The sequence below is a fragment of the Somniosus microcephalus genome, chromosome 1 (genome assembly GCF_052327205.1).
Source record: "Somniosus microcephalus isolate GS21.2 chromosome 1, FLI_Smic_1.0, whole genome shotgun sequence".
NCBI classification, from domain to species: domain Eukaryota; kingdom Metazoa; phylum Chordata; class Chondrichthyes; order Squaliformes; family Somniosidae; genus Somniosus; species Somniosus microcephalus.
In genome coordinates, this window is record NC_140987.1 from 180,574,719 (window position 1) to 180,597,349 (window position 22,631).

General features: G+C 49.2%; 1 protein-coding gene across 2 annotated transcripts in view; it reads left to right on the forward strand.

The window, feature by feature from the left end:
• The window catches only part of LOC147124490 (uncharacterized), a 79,629-nt gene extending 58,275 nt beyond the window's left edge, over positions 1-21,354 (forward strand). For both annotated transcript variants that reach the window (XR_015078377.1, XM_085987811.1), the window contains exons 3-4: positions 16,650-16,904; positions 19,326-21,354. Coding sequence is in view for 1 of the 2 variants with exons in the window: in XM_085987811.1 (XP_085843937.1) it covers positions 16,650-16,904; positions 19,326-19,433 (363 nt within the window). In the remaining variant the exon portion in view is untranslated. The remainder of the gene's footprint in view (positions 1-16,649; positions 16,905-19,325) is intronic.
• Positions 21,355-22,631: the final 1,277 nt, after the last annotated feature.

Sequence of the window (22,631 nt, forward strand, 5' to 3'; positions counted from 1 at the left end):
AGTGTGCACTGCCTCCCATGGTGGAATAGCTTGGACAGAGTGAAGCCCTGATGTAGTGTGCACTGCCTCCCATGGTGGAATAGCGTGGACAGAGTGAAGCCCTGATGTAGTGTGCACTGCCTCCCATGGTGGAATAGCGTGGACAGAGTGAAGCCCTGATGTAGTGTGCACTGCCTCCCATGATTGAATAGCTTGGACAGAGTGAAGCCCTGATGTAGTGTGCACTGCCTCCCATGGTGGAATAGCTTGGACAGAGTGAAGCCCTGATGTAGTGTGCACTGCCTCCCATGGTGGAATAGCGTGGACAGAGTGAAGCCCTGATGTAGTGTGCACTGCCTCCCATGGTGGAATAGCGTGGACAGAGTGAAGCCCTGATGTAGTGTGCACTGCCTCCCATGGTGGAATAGCGTGGACAGAGTGAAGCCCTGATGTAGTGTGCACTGCCTCCCATGGTGGAATAGCGTGGACAGAGTGAAGCCCTGATGTAGTGTGCACTGCCTCCCATGGTGGAATAGCGTGGACAGAGTGAAGCCCTGATGTAGTGTGCACTGCCTCCCATGGTGGAATAGCTTGGACAAAGTGTAGAGTGCCGAATGGCCATGTGATGCTCATGACTGTCCCAATGCTGCTGGCTGAGGGCTGGCCAATAGGACTTTCAGCTCCCTTTGCCCATCATGTCAGGTGTACATGCAAGAATGAGGAGGAGACTGGAAAGGCTACTCACCTTCACAATCCTGGTCAGATCGTTGTATTTTTTACGACATTGTTTGTGGGTCCTGGGGGCATCGCCGGTGAACGTCACCCTCTGGGCGATCTGCTTCCAGGCTTTGGTGTAGTCGTGGTGGGTTGGATTCCTCCCACTCTCTGGGAACAAGATCTTGCGCCTCACCTCCAGAGCTGTGACCATTATGTCCAGATCACCCTCTGAGAAACGCAGGGCACGCTGACGGGCCTTCTCTGGCGTTGCCATGACTCCCTGGGGCTGAGCAGCAGTGTTGAGGCCTCTTTGCAAGGCTGCAGTGTGCAGGGCGTGGCAGCAGACCAATCCGTCCCTTCCCCCTTTAAGAGCTGGTCGGCGCCACGGGGTCTGCTGTCAGTCCAAAAATGACCGTACCCGCGCTGCGCCCCGCCTGGGCGCTATCCCTCTGGACCGCCGGCTTAGCGCCTAAAGATAGGAGTGGAACGCCTCTTTTAGCGCTCCACCAATCTCTTAGGGCGAAGCCACTGAATTTCCGGCAACGGGGCGCTACTTTGGGGCGGGCGCTAACTTCGGGCGGGCGCTAAGGTTAGCGCCCCAAAACTGTCTATACTGAAAATCTAGCCCAATGTCTTTATCCTTTTAAATTTGGCCGTCCCTGAGCTCTTCAAGGAAGAAAATCATGTGAATGGATGGCTTGTGTAGCCAAGGATAACGACTCCACTAAGAGTTCCACGAACAGCAGCATAGGAGCTCTAAAACACACCATAATATCTCTACCAGGGTGATTATTGAGAAGATTATTGGGCCTTAAAGGAGTGTTTGTGCTGCCTTGTTTTTTTATATTTGTTCTTGGAATGTTGTGGACACTGACAAGGTCACATTTAGTGCCCATTCCTAGTCATCCTGACAAGGTGGTGGTGGGCTGTTGCCTTGAATTGTTGCAGTCCTTGTGCTGATGGTGCTCCTACAATGGAGGGAGTGCCAGGATATTGATTTAGCAGTGATAAAAGAATGACAATAAATATCCAAGTCAGAGAAACTTAGGAACAGGAGTAGGCTATTCAGCACTTTGAGTGTGTTCCTCCACTCGATTAAAACATAGCTGATTTGTACTTCAACTCCATTTACACACATTTGTTCCATTTCTCTTGCTACCCATAACTTATAAAAATCTATCGTCTCAATCTTGAAAATTTGAATCTACCCAACATCCACAGTCTTTTGGGGAGTAAGATCCAGATTTCCACTATCCTTTATGCGAAAAAGTGCTTCTTGATTTCACTCCAAAATGGCCTAGCTCTAATTTTAAAAGGCAATAGTTTCTTTGTATCTGCCCAATCAAATCTTTCAATCATTTTAAATACCTCGTTTAGATCACTCATCAACCTTCTAAACTCAAGGAAATACAAGTCAAGTTTATGCAACCTGTCCTCACAATTCAACCCTTTAGCCCTGATATAATTCTGGTGAATTTGCATTATAACCCCTCCAAGGCCAGTATATCCTTCCTGAGGTGCAGTCCCCAAAACTGAACACAGTATTCCAGATGGGATTTGACAAAGGTTCTGTATAACGGAAATATTATTTTCTTATTTTAGAATTCCAATCGCCTTGAGATAAAAACATTCTATTTTTTAAAGTTACTTTTTGTACCTGTGCACTAGCTTTTAGTGATTTGTGCACATGGACCTAAATACTTTTGCTCCCACGCAGCTCCTAGTCTCTCACCATTAAGAAAAAATTTGGATTTTTCTAGTCAAATCCAAAGTGGATGACTTCACACTTCCCCAAATTTAACTCCACAGTCTGTCTATGTCCCTTTGCAACTTCCTCCTCGCATCCACACAACTTAATGTGCCTTCTAACTTTGTATCATCTGAAAACTTGAATATACAACTCTATTCCTTCATTCCAAGTCATTAATATATATGGTGAAAAGCTGAGGACCAAGTACAGATTCCTGGAGAACACCACTCTCTGTCTCCTACCACCCAACCAATTATCAACCAATGTCATAAAGTTCCTTCCAATTCCATGTGTTCTTATTTTTGATAATTTCTTGTGCGGAACTTTATCAAATGCTTTCTGGAAGTTAGTAAAATCAGGACGATATGTGACTTGGAGGGGAACATGGAGGTGATGGTGGTCTCACAACATTGCTGCACTTGTCCTTCTCATTGGTAGAGATCAGAAGGGAGGAAGGTGCTGTCATAGTAACCACAGTGAGTTGCTGAAGTACATCCCTATCAAGAACCAGAGGTGAGATGAGGAGAATTTTTTTACGCAGCGAGACATTATGATCTGGAATGCACTGCCTGAAAGGGTGGTAGAAGTCAATTCAATAATAACTTTCAAAAGGGAATTGGATAAATACATGAAGGGGAAATATTTACAGGGCTATAGGAAAAGGGTAGGGGAGTGAAACTAATTGGATAGCTCTTTCAAAGAGCCGGTAGAGGCACGATGGGCTGACTGGCATCCTTCTGCGCTGTATCATTCTATGATTCTATGATTAATGAAAACCTTGAAGTTGTAAGATTATTAGCAGATTCTCATTTATGAAAACAAATGATAGATTCTGTAAGCAAGTATCAAGACAGGTCAGTGAGACCTACTATCCCTAGTTCCAATTTAATTTAGATAATCATAAAAATGTAATAAGGAGTTCCATCCAGTAATACCTGGCTTTAATTGATGTTTTAATCATTGTGGTTCATCCCGTTATAGCTGGGTTTATTTCGTTGGTTGATGCAGATTAGCAGTAATGAGCATACGTGGCACTTTATCACCAGTGGTAGCATAGTGTAGTCAGCAAAAATAATATTACCACATGTAAGGTAATCCCATTGCAAATGTTAATTCCCTTATGTCTAATCCTTCATTGTTTCTTTCTCTCTTTTCTTGCTGTATACAATCGTTTCACCCTGCTTGAGCTTATCTGTATGAGTAGGTATAAGAAGAGGCTATTCAGTGCTTCTGATCTTCCCCGTCAGTCACATCATTGTAGAGGATTCACTTAATCTCCCTTCTGTTTTAGTGTAAACTTCTCTCTTTGAACTGAATCAATAATCTTTCATTTTCTTTTTTGAATACTCAGCCAAGTTCACATCCACTAAAAACACTGCAAGTATGACTTTACCAGACTAGTTCCTCATCTGCATTTATTTCATTCTTGTTTTAGGATCCGGTTCCTCTAGTTAATGATAAAGTTTAAAAAAAGTTAGACCAGCAGAATAAAACCTACTTACCAAGAGGTGAATACAATTTGGCATCACTAATTGGAGTTTTCTTCACACCCAGCATTATCTTACAAAGCTGAATAAAGAAGTTCTAAACAATGATTTATTGAATCATAAGAATATTAGCAAACGCGTTATGACAAATGGTCATTCTGCTCATCAAGTCAGCTTTTTAAATAGACCAGGTGCAATCTATTCTGGTGTGGATTTAGTCTCCTGGGTGAAAAATTTGCATAAATACTCCCTTATTCACAAAAGTATTTAACACAGCTCCAGAATATTTATCTCTTCCGACATCATTGTCACTATTCAACCCTGGTCTGCTTCTCTCCATAAATAACATTTCTCCCTTCCCATCCCAGCAGTATGATAACCATTTTAAAAAGTTATCCTTGGTATTCACTGCCAATTGGAACAATCAAAAAAAAGGGAAAGAAAGACTTGCAGTTATTCAACATCTTTCACACCTCAGGGTACCCAATGAAGTATCATTGAAGTGTAGTCACTGTGGTAATGTAATTTAACTCTGTTAGCTAAGGGTATGCAAAACTTTATTTTGTTGTCCTTATACTCTGGGCTAGAAATTCGGTGCATTACGGTGAAATGGGGTGCAAACGACTTTCGCCAGGGTGCGGTGCCGCTAACAACTCTCGCTAAATTCAGTGGGAGTTTAGCGGCGGCGGTAACCGGTAGCGCCCCACTCCGCTGCACAGGCGAGGACGACATCATCACCGTGAGCAGCGCCCCATTTTCGCCCCGCCTGCAAAATTGGCCCGCGCCCCCGGAATCTGCATCAGGTGATGACAGCAACCGATTTGGGGGCGGGAATGGAGCAGCAGGCAGCTCGAGGGGTGGTAAGTAAAGGGGAGGTGACAGGCGAGGGAAAAAAAATCATCTGACTTTCTTGCCACGGCCCGTTGCGTCTTTCAACGCGGAGTCCGTGCCGCGCTCTGGCAGCCCGGCACTCCTCTTGAGAGCTGGGCTGCTGGCACGGCACCCCGCTCCCCAGTGGTCCAGGTAGGGCCCCGCAGAGTTGTAGGATTGGGCCCTCCCCTTTAATGAGGGGACGGGCCCTCCATGTGGCAGCACCACGTGGCCCAGTGCGTAGCGCTACAGAACGCACCGCCTCGATATTCGGGGTTAGCGTTCTAAGAAGGAAGTGGCGCACTTGAATTAGCACTCCACCTCCCTCTTGGGGTGCTAAAACTGAATTTCGTGATCGCCAGTGCTATTTTTCGCCGGGCCCTAAATTTAGCACCCAGGTGATGTTAGCAACCCAAAATGGTCGCTAATGAATTTTTCCCCCTTTGACTTTATTGAGAAGTCACTTCATTATACCACTGAAGTTTGTTTCACTCCTATAGAAGTTATTCTCCCACTTCTAGTTTTCTACACTTGACGCAATGGCCAAGAAATTGGATAAGGCCCGAAAAAGGGCGGGGGCACTGCCCAGCATTATTTCCCTGCGCCCATTCTAAGTAGTGCAGGCAACATGCAAAATTCATACTGCCTGCTTATTTACATTATTGCAGCACTGATCTCAGCACTAAACACGCTGCTAATTGGCTTAGCGCTCAACGGGGGGGGCAATATTGGGTGCAATCTACTGGCCAATAAAGTTTGGCCTAGGCTCTCTCCATTACTTAAAGGGGAGGTGCTTTGTTGCAGAAGGATCTCATTGTCAGGTGAAAACAATGCATGGTGCAATAACCTAGAGAAAGGGCAAACATTTTTCAGTTGCGGGCACGGGAGGCCTTGGTCCTGGAGGTCCAACGATGATGGGATGCCCTATACCTGCATGGGGGCAAGAGGCCTTCAAAGTTGAACAGCAAAAGGATCTAGGAGGAGATAGCTCAATCCGTCACTGTGATGAGTCTTGTCCCCAGGACCTGGATCCAGTGCCGCAAAAAGTTTAATGATCTCACACAGTTGGTCAAGGTGAGTGAATGCATCAAACGCCATATACCACCATCACACTCGGAGTGGATCACAAGCAGAGTGGAAGAATTTGGTGAGAGCAGGAAATCAGTGGAGAGGAGGAAGGCGGTTCAGACATCTAACTGAAAAGGAGGAGTGGAGCCACAGAACCCAAGGACTCTAAGTTAATAGGTCTGAGAGTGGACCTGCGGGAGAGCAAGAGGAGCGGCTAGAGACAAAGGTAGACCGGAGAGCCCAGAGCCCGGAGGGAGCGAGAGCGCCAGGGAGCGAGGTAAAAAAAAACTCAAGTGAGTCAGCACAAGGGAAGGAACTGATTGGTGTGCAGCTTTTAAGTCTTGAGTTTATTTCTGTTAAGTTAGTTAATAGTCTATTAACTAGAGGCATGGCAGGGCACCTCAATCCCATGGAATGCACATCTTGTGGCATGTGGGAACTCCAGGATGCTTCCCGTGCCCAGAACCACGTGTGCAGGAAGTGTCATCAGCTGGAGGAGCTCAAGATCCGGGTTTCGGAGCTTGAGCAGCAGCTGGCATCACTGTGGTGCTTTCATGAGGCTGAGAGCTACGTGGATAATATGTTTCAAGAGGTAGTCACCCCGCTGCGTAAGAGTGTACAGGCAGAGAGGGAATGGGTGACCACCAGACAGGCAAGCAGGACCAGGCAGGTAGTGCAGGAGTCCCCTGAGTGCATCTCACTCTCTATTATTTGTGAGGGTGATGGTTCCTCTGGAGAGTACAGACAGAGGCAACTCCACAGCACTATAGGTGGCTCAGCTGTACGGGGGTGGGGGGTGGGGGGCCGGCTGGTGGAGGAGGAAGATCAGGAAGGCAATAGTGATAGGGGATTCAATAGTTAGGAGAACAGACAGGCGTTTCTTCGACCGTAGACGTGATTCCAGGATGGTATGTTGCCTCCCTGGTGCCAGGGTCAAGGATGTCACTGAGCGGCTGCAGAACATCCTGAGGGAGGAGGGTGAACAGCCAGAGGTCGTGGTCCATATCGGGTATCAACGACATGGGCAGAAAGAGGAATGAAGTCATGTAGGCAGATTTCAGGGAGCTAGGAAAGAGATTAAAAAGCAGGACCTCAAAGGTAGTATTCTCTGGATTACTCCGGTGCCACAAGCTAGTGAGTATAGAAATAGGAGGATAGAGCAGATGAATGCATGGCTGGAGAGATGGTGCAGTAGGGAGGGCTTTAGATTCCTGGGACATTGGGACCAGTTCTGGGGAAGTTGGGACATGTACAGGCGGATGGGTTGCACCTCAACAGAACTGGGACCAATATCTTCGCGGGGGTTTTGCTAGTGCAAAAGTTTAAACTAATTTGGCAAGGGGATGGGCACCAGGATGCAGCATTAGAAAGGAGAAACAAGGTCCGCGATTTTCCCAGCCCTGAGGAGGCGGGTTTAGAGGTGGGACATTTGTGAAAATCGCACAAAGTGAGTGCAGGTTTGGAACCTGCTTGGACTGAGCGCTTCCCCAACGGAGGCATCTGCCAGCATCATGGGAACTATTTATTTCCTTTCATCATGGACCTTCGATTCAGATGAGGAGCAGTCACGGCAGCAGCAGAACCAGGCAGCTCAGCAGCAACAGCAGCAGGAGCCCCAAACTTCTGCTCACTCACCTGATGCTGCACGGGACGGAAGGTGCCAGCGCATGGAAGCACGTCGCCGCAGGAGATTCCCCCCTCTCAGGGTTTACAGACAGAGGATGAGCTACTTCAACATGAGTGAGCAGCAGTGCCAACGGAGGCTGAGAGTTTTGCGAGAGGTTGTCGGAAACATCTGTGCACTGCTGCACCAACACCTGGAGCCCAGAGGAGCGGGTGGACACCCCTTACCAGTGGCTGTCAAAGTCACCACCGCACTCAACATTTTTGCCTCAGGCTCCTTCCAGGGATCATCAGTAGACATCAGTGGCATCTCCCAGTCGGCTGTCCACAGTTGCATCAGGCAGGTTACCGATGCCCATTTCGCAAAGGCGCACAATTACATCCACTTCTCAAGATCAAGCAAGTGTGGCCGCGCATTCAGTTGGCTTTGCAAATATGGCAGGCTTGCCAGTGGTGCAGGGCGTCATAGACTGCACACATGTGGCCCTTAGGGCATCCCATCACAACCCAGCTATCTTTCTCAACCGCAAGGGCTTCCACTCCCTCAACGTACAGTTGGTGTGTAACCATAAGAAGGAGATTTTGCATGTTTGCGCCAAGTTCTGTGGTAGTTACCATGACTCGTTCATCCTGCGGAACTCTAATGTTCCTCCGCTCTTCAATCCGCCAAACCAACTTAACGGATGGCTCCTTGGTGACAAGGGCTACCCCCTGAAGAAGTGGTTAATGATGCCGATCAGGAGGCCAGCTAACGAGACTGAAGAGCGCTACAATGCCGGCCACATTTCGACCAGGTCCATCATCAAGCAAACCATTAGCTTGCTGAAGATGTGATTCCGATGCCTCAACAGATCAGGAGGAGCCCTGCAGTATTCAGCAGCCAGGGTCTCCAGAATGGTCGTGGCCTGCTGTTCACTGCACAACATGGCACAGCGTCATGGCTTGCAGCTTCCTGATGAGCAAGTGGCTCAGTTCATAGCCTCCTCAGATGAGGAGGAGGAGGAGGAGGACCGAGTGGCAGTGCATCTACCAGCAGCAGCAGCACGCGAGCACACGGCTGCCCGTGATGCAAGGGATGCACTCATCCTGGCCAGATTTGCATAGGTTGCCCATTGTGGCACATGTGCTTGGCTCCTTCTTAACACATGATAGACAATGGATATAACTCTCTGGCCTCCTTTCACTCTGACCACGCAAGTGTTGCGGAGCCCGCAATGTGGAGCTGCCTAAGCCGAAATAACAGATGCCATCACGCCAACAGTTTGCGATCACCTCATTTTAATACATTCACACAGGGATGGCATTTCATCAATAAACAGAAACAATCACCCAAGTGCCTACCCCTGTGACTAATGGTGCTTTATTTTTCTCTTACGCGTGCTCCTACATGGTGCTCCCCCCTGTGGCTTCAGCAGAAGTGGAGGCCCCTTGCTCACTTTCATGCTGCTCCTGCTTCGGCACCTTTGGCGGGCGTCCTCTGGGTTTCCGAGCCTGTGAGGGCTTGCCAAACGTCTGCTCACCCTGCGGCAGTGCAGGGGCAGAGACGCCCATCTCAGTTGGGTGCGGACTCTGGTGGGGTTCTGACCGAGGGCTATGCAGTGGCATGGAAGTGTTAGCGCTTGGAGAGGAGCCCCCACTTCCTTGTTCTCTGCCACCAACTTCCCTTTCATGGGTCATGTCCACCTCAGCGCTTGCAAGTGGCTTGAGAGCATCTTGCTGTACATGAAGGGGGCCATGGGGACCCGTATCTGCACTGGCAGTCCTGCTCAAAAGGACTTCCATGAAGCTCTGGTTTCTCTGCTAAATAGCTGCCCATCGCTCCTCCAGAGACGTCAGTCTATTCTGAACATTCACCATGTTTTCCAGACTCTGGCGACTTAGGTCCTCCATGGCTGTAGCCATGCTCTCCTCTACCATAGCCACCCTTTCCAGAGAGGTAGATACCCTTTTCAGATAGGTAGCCATCGTAGCCATGCAGGTAGCCATCCTTTCCACGGAAGTTGCCATCCTTTCCGTGGTGGTGCGTTCATGCGCCATTGCCTCCACAAAGGCAGTGCTCATGTTAGAGTTGGACTCCTCCATCCTCTCCACACTCGCAGTGACCCTGGGGACAAACCTGCCAGAGACTCCTGCACCTACTCCTGGAGTTCCAGCACCGCTCTCCTTCTGGATGAACCCAGAGGCACAGGGTCCACATGCAGCGGAGCAAAGCTAGGAGAGTCCTGCACCCTCCGACGAGGACTCTCCACTGCTGTTCCTGTCTCCACCACCTGCTGATGCTCACCTGTGAGATGTGATATACATGGAGACAACAGTACTCTATATCCTGAAGGTCCCACCGAGGTGTGCGTATCTGCGCTGGGTGCGCTTACATCTGCTGACGCTGCATCCTCAGCGGTTGCAGGTTCCCCTGAAGAATCTTGCTGCCTCTTCCTCATCGACAGTGGGGTGGTGGGGGAGGTGGGGTGGGTGGCTCTATGGATGGTCCTGTGGGGGAGTAAAGGCATGGGTTAGACATTTGACGGAAGGGTGGCCTGCACATGCAATAGTGCAGATGCTCAAGTGGCATTCTAATAATGTACACCAGCAGCCATTTCAAACACTCAAGCAGTGTAAATGAGAGAGAAGCAAAACTATTCTGTCACCAGCTTGGTCTGCATCGTCCGTCTGTCCGTCCCCCACTTCCAACTCCACCTTTGCGCCGGCGATGTCCAGGGCCACCTCTTCAGCCTGGGTGAGAATGGCTATGGAACGTGGCCCTCCTCCTGTCTTCACCCTTTCCCTTCTATTGTGGGCTCTCTTTTCCTGCAGTGATGGAGACAAATGGAGTTGGAGTGAGAATGATTGGGTGAGTGTAGAGAGTCCAGAGCATAGATGCTTAGAAGGAGACAAAGATGGAGTGAGGTTCCATGTCCAAGGGCCCTCCCTGTGATTGGGTTCATAGAGTGAGAGGGATGGTGAAGGGTGCAAGGGTTGTAAGGGTAAAGTGGGATGTGTAGGAGGAGATTGATAATGCAGATTGCTGGTGATGAGAGGAGAAGGGAAGCAGAAGGAGGGTCAAGCTGATGGTATACTCACTTTCCCTGATCTTACAATGTCATTGAACCTTTTACGGTACTGCAGCCATGTCCTGCTGCACACAGATCTGGAGGTTATATCCCTTGCCAGTTGGACCCACACAGCCTTGGTTTCTTTGGGAGGCCTCTTCCTCTCAGATGAGGGGAAGAGCACCGCCCTGCTAGCTGTCGCCCCCTCAACCAGGATACCTAGTGCCTCATCCGAGAGCCTCGGGGAGGCCCTTGCCTTAGAGCTGCCCATTCTTCAATGAGATTAAAGTTTGGAGGTGGTGCAGCATCGACCAAAAACCAGTGGAATGAGCCAAGGCAGCAAGCAGCCCATAAATGAAGCTGGATAAGTGACGTCAGCAGAGGCGAGTTTTGGTCCCGAAAGACTAATTGGCCCAGGGGAACCCACACCTCTGAAATTAACTGGCTGATTAGGGAAAAATTGCAAATTTTTCCCACCTGACAGTGGAGATGGGTTTGGAACCCGCCCAAAACTGAAACCAGCCTCCAACAAGCCTCCAATGGAAAAATCGCCCCCAAGGTGCACAAAGGATTGGGAGAGACAGATAGCGCTAGAGTAAGAAATAGTACGGTATTAGGTGGGGTCTGATTAAGAGAGAATACAAGAAGGACTAAGATAGGTTTACCGTGCATGTGTGTGAATGCACAAAGTGTGGTAAATAAGGTTGGTGAGCTACCGGCGCAAATAGCCACATGGGAATATGAAGTTTTGGCAATTACGGAGACCTGGCTCACAAAAGGGCAGGGTTGGGTACTAAATATTCCTAGATATAAGGGGCTCGATTTTGCCATTGGGGTCGGGCTGGGGTGTGTCAGGTGGTTTTCGTGTCAGGACCCCGACTCCAATGTGAAGTGGGAAAAAAGTGTGATTTTCCCCTAATTGGGCACTTGATTTCCAGCGTGTGGGAACCCCTGGCCCAATTAGTCTTTGCATCCTGAAAGTCGCCTCCGATGATGTCATCAGTGCTGCTGGATTTAAGGCCTGCAAACAGCCTTGCTTCTTCTGGAGACTGGAAACGCTTTGGACATTGTATGAAGAACTTCATTTACCGACCATGTCCACCAGCAAGCAAAAGTGTGCACCTCACTTTGATGAGCCCTCCCTCCAAGCTCTGGTGCAGGGAGCAAGATCTAATAAGGAGGTGCTCTTCCCTTCCTCAGGGAGAAAAAAGCCACCACAGCAGACTAAAGTTGTATGGCTGCAAGTGGCCCAGGAGGTCAACTCCATCTCTATGTGCCGCAGAACCTGACTGCAGTGCAGGAAGAGGTCTCATGACCTTCTCCACACAGGAAAAGTGAGTCTGACTTTCCCATCACCCTCAACCTGATCCCCATCGCCTCTCCTCACCAGCACTCTGCTTTGCCAACTTCTTCCTCCACATCCCACTTGACACTTACATCCCTGCACCCTTACTCATTCCCTCTCCCTCTATGCCTCTATGGTCACATTCACTTAACTATTCGACCATGCAGCCCTCACACTCTCTATCACTGTGATGCAATGACAACTTACAACACGCAGGGAGGGACCTTTGTCTCCTTTTAAGCATCTATGGTATGGAATCTCTACACTCACTCCTTCATTCTCACTCAAACTTCACTTGTGTCCCTCATTGCAGGAAAAGAGAGCCCGCAATAAGAGGGAAAGAGCGAGGACAGGAGGAGGGCCACCCTCAGTAGCCCAGCTCACCACCTCAGAGGAGGTGGCCCTGGAAATTGCCGGGATCGAGGAGGATTCCCAAGTGGGGGACAGACAGGCAGGCGCATCCCAGCAAGCTGGTGACAGAATAGTTTGGCATCTCTCTCATTGACATTGCATGAGTCACTGATAATGAATCTGATGCTCTAACAGATTGACTTATGATCATCTGCACTATTCAATGTGCATGTAACCTTGACCTCATAACCTTAACTCTTTCCTTTACTCCCTCACAGGACCATCGACAGCCCCCATTCCCACTGTCCAGGAGGAAGAGCCTGAGCTTCCAGACTCCTCAGAGGAAGCTATATCCTCTGAGGGCGCGTCGTCAGCAGAATTAAGCGCACACATCACCAGCGCAGACACTCACACCTCGGTGGGACATTCGCGACATAGAGTAGAGTTGTCACCTGGTGTATCACAGCTCACAAGTGAGCATCAGCAGATGGTGGAGAAAGGGACAACAGTGGAGAGTCCTCGTCAGAGGGCACAGGATGCTCCCAGCTCAACTCCGCTGCATATCGACCCTGTGCCTCTGGGTCCATCCAGAAGGAGAGCGGTGCTGGAACTCCAGGAAAAGGTGCAGGAGTCTCTGGCAGGTTTTGTCTCCAGGGTCGCTGCGAGTGTGGAGTGAATGGAGGAGTCCATTGCTAACATGAGCAGAGCCTTTGCGGAGGCGTTAGCACATGAACACATCACCATGGAAAGGATGGCAACCTCCATGGATAGGATGGCTACCTCCATGGTAAGGCTGGCTACTGTAGAGGAGAGGATGGCTACCGTAGAGGAGAGGATGGCTACGTCCATGGAGGAGCTTAGTCACCAGGGTATTGAAAACATGGTAATTGTTCAGAATATACTGACACCTCTTGAGGAGCGATGGTCAGCTATTGAGCAAACAAACCAGACCTTCATGCATGTCCTCTGGAGTGGGACTTCCAGTGCAGAAACGGGTCCTCATGGCCCCCCTGCAGTGCAGCAAGGTGCTGTCAAGCCACTTGCCAGCTCTGAAGTGGGGCTGACCCATGAGAGGGATGTTGGTGGCATACAACAAGGAAGTGAGGGCTCCTCTCCAAGCACTCACATGACCCTGCCACTGTAGAGCCCTCGGCCAGAGCCCCACCAGAGTCCCCACCCAACTGAGATCGGCATCTCAAGCCCTGCACAGCCGCAGGAGCAGCAGACTGTTGCTGAGCCCTCACAGGTTCGCAACCCCAGAGGACGCCCGCCAAAGGTGGAGCAGCAAGAAGTGAGCAGGGGGCCTCCACATCTGCTGAATCCACAGGGGAAGCACCACGTAGGAGCACGCGTAAGAGGAAGAGAATGCACAAGTAGTCACAAGGGTAATCACTTGGGTGTAATGTTGTGTTTATTTTTTAAATGCCAATAGTTGCTTATTGTCATAAAAAATTCTGATGGCAAACTGTTGCAGTTGTGGCATGTGTCATTTCACTAATGGGACTGCCACCTTGAGGGCTTAGGGCAAAATGCAATTGTCAGTATGGTGGTCAGATTGATAGGAATCCACAGGTTCTTGGCCATTGTCGATGATCTGATAAGAAGGTGCGAGGCCAAAGTGTTTGATTGTGCAGGCTAAGCAAATCTGGCCAAGATGAGTGCGTCCCTTGCATCCCGGGCAGCAATGTGGTCGCACGCTGGCGCCTTCTGGCCTGTGCAGCTTCAGGTGGGTGAGCAGCAGCTTGGCGCTCCTGTTGTTGCTGCTGTTGTTGGTGGTGCTGTTGTTCATGGTTCTGCTGCTGCCACGGCTGATCTTCATCCGAATCTGATGTCCAGGAGGAAAGGAATTAAATGGTTCCCATGCTTCTGGTATATGCCTCAGTTGAGGAAGCGCTCATTCAAGGTGGGGAGAGGGGTTTCCCAGGAGGTCACACTGGAGATGGGTGTCAGGCTCCAAACTTCCACAACAGTGGGTATGACTGCTAAAAGTTCCCCAGACCTGAGACAACAAAGTTCTGCCACCTACAAATGATGATTGCTGAAAACTCCTTTTTAATGGTGGAGCTGCAGCTGTTAGTAAGCAGTTCACTTGTGAAGCTGCCAGGATTCATTGGCGTGTTCCAGAGGAGACATACAGGACATGGGAAAACTGTTAAAATCAGAAAGGCCTCTCAAAATGGGATTAGAGAGGCAATAAAGTGGTTGTTAAGGGCCTTAAGGGCCTATCCTGCCTCTTGGAGGTGGGATGAAAACAGGGTCAGAAACCATGCATTTGGGAAAATTGCTCGGAGGTGGGATGGAGGCGGGATTGGGCCCGCTTGCCATTTTTTGCGATTTTACCACCTCACACGCCTCCAATCTCGCCTCCTTGGGCCTGGCAAAATCGAGCCCAAGGTGTTCAGGAAAGACAAGGAAGGAAAGAAAGGAGGTGGGGTGGCAGTATTGGTTAAGGAGAATATTACAGTGCTGGAGAGAGAGAATGTCCTGGAGGGGTCAAGGACAGAATCTATTTGGTTAGAGTTAAGAAACACTAGAGGTGCCATTACACTACTAGGTGTATTCTATAGGCCACCAACTAGTGGGAAGGATATAGAGGAGCAAATTTGCAGGGAAATTACAGAACGGTGCAAGATAATGGGGGACTTCCTAATATAAACTGGGATAGTAATAGTATAAAGGGCAGAGAGGGGGAAGAAATTCTGAAGTTTGCTCAGGAGAACTTTCTTGACCAGTATGTTTCTGGCCCAACAAGGAAGGAGACCTTACTGGATCTGGTTCTGGGGAACGAGGTGGGTCAAGTGGAGCAAGTGTCAGTAGGAGAACATTTAAGGAACAGTGATCATAAGGTTTAGATTAGCTATAGAAAAGGACAGGGAGCAATCTAGAGTAAAAATACTTAATTGGAGGAAGGCAAATTTCAGTGGGTTTGAGAAAGGATCTGGCCTGGGTAAATTGGAATCAAAGATTGGCAGGCAAAACTATAACCAAACAATGGCTGCCTTTAAAGAGGAGATGGTTCGGGTACAATCAAGGTACATTTCCACGAGGGGCAACTAAAGTTAGAGCTCCCTGGATGACGAAAGAGATAGAGAGTAAGTTGAAGCAAAAAAGGGGAGCATATGGCAGATGTCATGTTGAGAATACATGTGAGAACCAGGCTGAATATAGAAAGTTCAGGGGGGAAGTGAAAAAGAAAATAAGAGGGGCAAAGAGAGAGTATGAGAATAGATTAGCAGCTAACATAAAAGGGAATCCAAAAGTCTTTTATAGGCATATAAATAGTAAACGGAAAAGTAAGAGGAGTAGTGGGGCCGATTAGGGACCAAAAAGGAGACCTATGCATGAAGGCAGAGGGCATGGCTGAAGTGCTAAATGAGTACTTTGCATCTTTACCAAGGAATTTTCTATCACAGAAGGCAGTGGAGGCCAATTCATTAAATATATTCAAAAAGGAGTTAGATATATTTCTTAAGGCTAAAGGGATCAAGGGATATGGGGAGAAAGCAGGGACAGGGTACTGAATTTGGATGATCAGCCATGATCTCATTAAATGGCGGAGCAGGCTCGAGGGGCCGAATGGCCTACTCCTGCTCCTATCTTCTATGTTTCTATGTTTCTATGTAAGAAGATGCTGCCAAAGTCATAGTGAAAGAGGAGGTAATTGAGATACTGTATGGGATAAAAATGGATAAAGAGGAGGTACTGGAACAGCTGGCTGTACTTAAAGTAGATAAGTCACCAGGACCAGATAGGGTGCATCCTGAGATGCTGAGGGAAGTAAAGGTGGAAATTGCAGAGGTTTTGACCATAATCTTCCAATCCTTCTTATTTACAGAGTGGTGCCAGAGGAATGGTGAATTGCAAATGTTACATCCTTGCTCAAAAATAGACTTCAAGAGGGCATAGACAGGCTGGTGGAATGGGCTGACAGGTGGCAGATGAAATTTAACGCAGAAAAGTGCGAAGTGATACATTTTGGTAGGAAGAACGAGGAGAGGCAATATAAACTAAAGGGTAAAATTCTTAAGGGGGTGCAGGAACAGAAAGACCTGGGGGTATATGTGTACAATTCGTTGAAGGTGGCAGGCAGGTTGAGAAAGCAGTTAAAATAGTATACAGGATTCTGGGCTTCATAAGTAGAGGCACAGGGCTTGATTTTGCCATTGATGCAGGCTGGGGGCGAGTCAGTCGCTTTTCGTGTTAGCCACCGGACTCCAATTTGATGTGGGAAAAATATGCAATTTTCCCCTAATTGGGCAATTGATTTCCAGCATGTGGGAACCCCTGGCCCACTTAGTCTTTCCATCCTGAAAGTCACCTCCGATGACATCATCAGTGCTGCTGGATTTAAGGCCTGCAAGCAGCCTTGCTTCTTCTGCAGACTACAAACCTTATGCCCTTTGCTGTGATAGATTCCTCCAGCCAATATGTCCAGCAGTAGGCCAAAGTCTGCACCAAGGTTCGATGACACCGCCCTGCAAGCTCTGGTGGAGGGAGCCAGAGGAAATAAGGAGGTGCTCTTCCCTTCCTCAGGGAGGAAGAAGCCTCCCCAGCAGACGAAAGCTGTGTGGGTACAAGTGGCCCAGGAGGTCAATGCCATCTCTATGTGCCGCAGAACCTGGCTGCAGTGCAGGAAGAGGTTTCATGACCTTCAGCGCACTGGAAAAGTGAGTATGACTTTCTCATCACCCTCAATCTGATCCCCATTGCGTCTCCTCACCAGCACTCAGCTTTGACAACCTCTTCCTCTACATCCCACTTGACACTGACATCCCTGCACCCTTATGCATTCCTCTCTCTCTATGGTCACATTCACCTAACTATTCGACTATGCAGCCCTCACATTCCCTATCGCTGTGATGCTATGAAAACAACTTGGTCTTGCCACCTCACTCCATCTTTGTCTCCTTTGCATGACCGCCACCCATGGCTCCGAGCTTTCAGGAGGTCTGGCAGCAAAGCGGGGTGGAGGATGGGAAGTAGCACAGCAGGCCCCGCTAGATAGGCCGGGACCAGGACCAGTGTACCCCCTCCGACAACGAAGGTACGGTCCACCCGTCGATGAAGATGACCCAGGGGATATCCAGAATCAGTTTGTGGTGCCGTATGGCACCCACCAGCTCAGGGACATGGTTAGCCACATCCCCAAGCTCACTAAAAAGGGAGACCCCTCTCTGCACTTCAGGGAGATAGAGCAGGCAGCTTGTGTAAATGACTGCGATGAGGCAGAGCAAGCAAAAATGCTGCTGTTTTCCCTGGCAGGTGATCTCCTCCAGGCCCTATCTGGCGAGTGCAAAAGGGGGCAGAGGGATTATGATGGTCTTAAGAATGAGGTATTGGAGGCCATGGGACTCAATGATGGTAGCCCGTTCGCTCGGGTGGAAAGAACGGTGCAGCTCCCAGGGGAGTCCCCGCAGGCGTTCGCAGACAGGCTGTGGCCAGTCTACTGGAGCGCATGCCTGGGAACGCCAGGGTGGGCAGCACTGGACCCAGTCCAATTGACTCACTGGCTCCGGTGTCTCATGACAAACAGCCTACCCCAGATCCAAGCCCAGGTCATGGCTTGGTTTGACCCCCGAAACCCCCAGACCACTGAAGAAGCGGTGATCCGCCGGATGTGGCTAATCATGCCTTCAGGAACATGAGGGGTATCGAGGCTCCCCAACCCAAGGGAAGAGTCCATGAGGTTAAGCCTGGGATCCAGAGTAAGAAAGAGTGGCACCAGGAGGGGAACTGGCCCTCTCAGGCTAGGTTAAATTGCTACGGGTGTGCGAAAGATGGTCACTGGAGAAAAGACTGTAAAAATCCTTGGAAGGACAGGGGAAAGGGTCCCACAGCCCCAGCCCAAAAGGTAGGGCCAGGCCTCCCTCCTGCAGCAATTGAGTCATTTTTGTGGTCCCTGCGGTCTCTTCTGACTAACCAGGGAAAAATAGCAGCCACCACCAGTGTTTTGACCCCGTCTGCCCCACCTCACTCCCAGCAATGACTAGAGCCAGCGCAGCCTGTTGACCTATGTCCCCGTGAAAATGCTGAGGGGAGCAGGCCCTATGTTGAGATGGGGGTGGAGATGCTGCAGGGGAGATATTCGGTGGACACTGGAGCCTCCAGCATGGTGGTCCACTCGGAGGACCTGACCCACTCACCCCGGTCTAACAAGGTCCCAGTTAGCTTAATGGGACCCACAGGGAAACAGGCAGCTGGGAGTGAACCTGAGAATAGAAATCCCCAGCTCACAGCAGGTCCAAGTTCACAGGCTGCACAGGCAAGCACTGTGGCTTGCATTAGGGGAGGAGCTATGCATGATTTTGAACAAGATTACTGGCAGGCAGCCAGTTATATCAAACAACGCGGTTTGTTTAAGCAGGGGGCAGGGGAACAGGCAGCTGGGATTATAGAAGACCCCCCAGCATTTGGCCCGAGCAATTCCCCCTCTCTTGTGGGACTCCGGGGAGGAGCCTGAACCAGGTTTTAGACCTGAAGGGGAAGGCTCTCAGCCACCGGCTGCTGGTGGCAAGGGATTGCCTGTCCCTAGCCCAGGTTTGGGAAGGGAGGGACCCAAAGGAGGAGGTCCCCAGCCAGCAGGGAGTGTGACCCGAGCTAAGGGTCTGCTCGCCACGGTAGCCCCACTGGCGACACTCCCTAGGAGATCTCTTCGGGTACCCCAGCCCAAGAAGGTATGGTCACCCACTGTCCAGTGGAGTAGGGTGGGCTCCCGAGTCAGGGAGAGGCCAAGGAGCAGAGGTCCCCAACTAGCAGCCATAAGCTGCGAGGGACTAGAAGTTGGAATCAGTCCAGCCATGCCACAGGGAGCAGCCTGTGGCAGCCCAACCAGGGATTAAGCTGGCCGCCCGGAGACGGGCGGCGCTTGTATGTAGTTTTGGTCAAGTAATGTGTGATTAATGAATCAAGGTAGAACATGTTATTAAGGTAGAACGTGAAGTTTTGTTTTATACTGAAATTCATATTAGTGTATAAGTTTTTGAGTGTGGTACGCTTCCAGAATTGTACTGTGGATCAAGGTCACGGGACCTGATTACACTTCCCCGAGCCAGGGGACCTGGTGAGATGTTTTCTTTTGTTTTTTTCAGAGTTCCGGAAGGCACCGAGGACCAGCGTGTCGTGAGACCCGAGGAAGAAAGCACTCCCAGCTCGCGAAGAAAAGGGGACCACGGGAGGCGGATGCCCACAACTTTTAAACAGTTGCTGAAAACACAATTTACGGAATTTTTACTGCTTGTTTGGAGTTAAGGGAACAGATTGCATATGCTTAGGAATTGTTGTGCCTGCAGTTCCATGAATATTTAAAATACATTTCTGGCTGAAGAACAGTGCCATTTAATAAAGTGCCTCATTGTAATAAAAAGAAAAGGAAGCTCGTTGTCTTCCATCTGTTTTTTTTGCAGATATTTTGACTGGGTGACAATCCCTTTAAAGATGTTAAAATAATGTTACAAGCAGTGCAGGAGCATAGGACCCCCTCCATGCTTGACTTATTATGAATATAAGCGTTGCAGGGGCGTGGGACCCCCTCCATGCTTTGATTATTTAATTAATTTTGGGTTTTCTGTCAATAGATGCCTGCCGTACTACGATTCTCTCTGGGCAGGGGAGATGGAGGTGTCAGGGGATCAAAGATAGATTTAGTTAAGTATAAGGGAAGGTTGTTTGTGAGGGGTCAGAAATTATTGCTCATTTTTGGCAAGGATACTACAAGCAAGTTTTAGTATCCGAGGGGGGACTCTAGGATTTCGCAATCATTTCAAAATTTTCTACAGCTCCGAAGATTAATTTTGATGAAAGAATCCCTGGGTAATATGCTTTTAAAATTCCAGGGATCAAAATGGCCATCAGACTGCATGGCCGAAGACAAAAGGACTTGGAAAGAGCAGCTTGTGTCTGTGAGAAAAGGACAATGGAGCAGTCAAAACTGCCAATCAAAGGGGAGTTCACCCCCTCCCTGCAGAGACAATCGATGTGTTTACAGAAACTGCTACTTTGTGTACACAAGGGAGTAACCACTTGAGACTGCAGTTTCAGTTGACCACAGGACAATGACTTTCTGTTTACAATACCTTCAAGGCTATTTACTCAAGCAATCAAGGAAATAGCTTTATTCGATGGCCCATCACAGACAATGAAGACACATTCAAACCACTGCATCTTTATTTGATAGCCATCACAGACAATGGACACATTTAAACTGCAACTTTATTCAAACCCACCCTAGACAATGGGGCAGCTTGGATCCCTTTTGTTTTAGCCCAGATACATCCGGATTTGGGCGGGCCCCAAATTGGGGTATAAAAGATAGCTTCTCAGAAGCCATCTCTCTCTCTGTGGCCTCGCCTCCATGCTCTCTACAACGTGGGAGTCTGCCTGAAGAAGTGGAACACCAGCAGTTTACTTCTAAAATACTGGGGTGTTTTTACTTTGGGGCAGTGAAGATCAAAGATCGCAGGGCACGGAGGAGGCATTTTCATTGGTGAGCATATATTTTTCTGGCCTTTCACAAGGCAACTTAGAATAGGGGTGGGAATTAAGTGGGAATTTTGTCAGAACTGTGATTTTAGTCGATCTTCCCTCGTTGTGTCCATTTCTTCCCCCCCTATTTAAGTAAGATGGTGTTGCATGAGCAGAAAAGTGCTTCAGTGAACACCGAAAGTAGCTGTATTAAAGTGCTGTTTTAAGTAAAAGCCACTAAGCAAAGGTGCTGTAGTGAGCAAGGTGTTTCTGTATTTGAAACTGTATTAATAAGGGGTGTTGTACCTAGCAGAGAAGTGCTGTGGTAAACACTGTGTAGCTGTTTTTAAAGTGCTGTATTTAAAGGAGTGTTGCACTGAGTAGAGAAGTGCTCCAGTGGATACTGAGTGGCTGTATTTTAAAAGTGCTGCATATTGTAATAAAGGAGTGTTGTACCTAGCAGAGAAGTGCTGTGGTAAACACAGTGTAGCTGTTTTTAAAGTGCTGTATTTAAAGAAGTGTTGCACTGAGCAAGGAGCACTCTGATGGACACTGAGTGTACTGCGTTATGCAGAAGTGCTGTACCAGGCACAAGCGGTGCTGCATCGATTTTTATGTTGTTTCTTTTTGTTTCAATAAATACTGATCTGTTTTGCACTCAAACCACGAGTCACGTTTTTCTGTCCACATCGCTGCCGAATAAGTCCGGCGGTCAGAACCAGGAATAGGGGAGCGCTTTAAAACCGCACGGGGGTTCCTAGAGCAGCTCAGAGGCTTCTGACTGGCCAGAGACAAATAACCCCAACCCCGCTGTTAATTCCTACACCTTCTAACCATCAATGATATGGATTCTCTACACTCACTTCTTCATTCTCACTCAAACTCCACTTGTCTCCCTCATTGCAGGAAAAGAGAGTTCACAATAAGAGGGAAAGAGCAAGGACAGGAGGAGGGCCACCCTCAGTAGCCCAGCTCACCCCCTGGGAGGTGACAGAATAGTTTATCACCTCTCTCATTGACATTGCATGAGTTACTGATAATGATTCTGATGCTCTAACAGATTGACTTTTGATCATCTGCAATATTCAATGTGCATGTAAACTTGGCCTCATATCTCTGACTCTTTCATTTACTGCCCCACAGGACCATCGAAAGCCCCCGTCCCCACTATCCAGGAGGAACAGCCTGAGCCTCCAGACTCCTCAAAGGAAGCTGCAACCTCTGAGGGTGCAGCATCAGCATAATTCAGTGCACCCAGCACCAGTGCAGACACTCACACCTCGGTGGTACCTTCGCGAGATAGTGCGGTGTTGTCACCTGGTGTATCACAGCTCACAAGTGAGCATCAGCAGATGGTGGAGACAGGGGCAGCAGTGAAGAGTCCTAGTTGGAGGGCGCAGGACTCTGCCAGCTCGGCTCAGCTGCATGTCGACCCTGTGCCTCCGGGTTCATCCAGAAGATCAGCAGTGCTGGAACTCCAGGAAGAGGCGCAGGAGTCTCTGGCAGGTTTTGTCTCCAGGGTCGCTGCGAGTGTGGAGTGAATGGAGGAGTCCAGAGCTAACATGAGCAGAGCCTTTGTGGAGGCATTGGTGCATGAATACATCACCACGGAAAGGATGGCAACCTCCGTGGAAAGGATGGCTACCTCCATGGTAAAGCTGGCAACCATAGAGGAGAGGATGGCTATGATAGAGGAGAGGATGGCTACGTCCATGTAGGAGCTTAGTTGCCAGGGTATGGAAAACATGGTATTTGTTCAGAATAGACTGACATCTCTTGAGGAGCAATGGTCAGCTCTTGAGCAAACAAACCAGACCTTCAGGCAAGTCCTCGGGAGTAGGACTTCCAGTACAAAAACGGGTCCTCATGGCCCCCCTGATTTGCAGCAAGAGTCCCCACCCAACTGAGATCGGCGTCTCAACCCCTGCACAGCC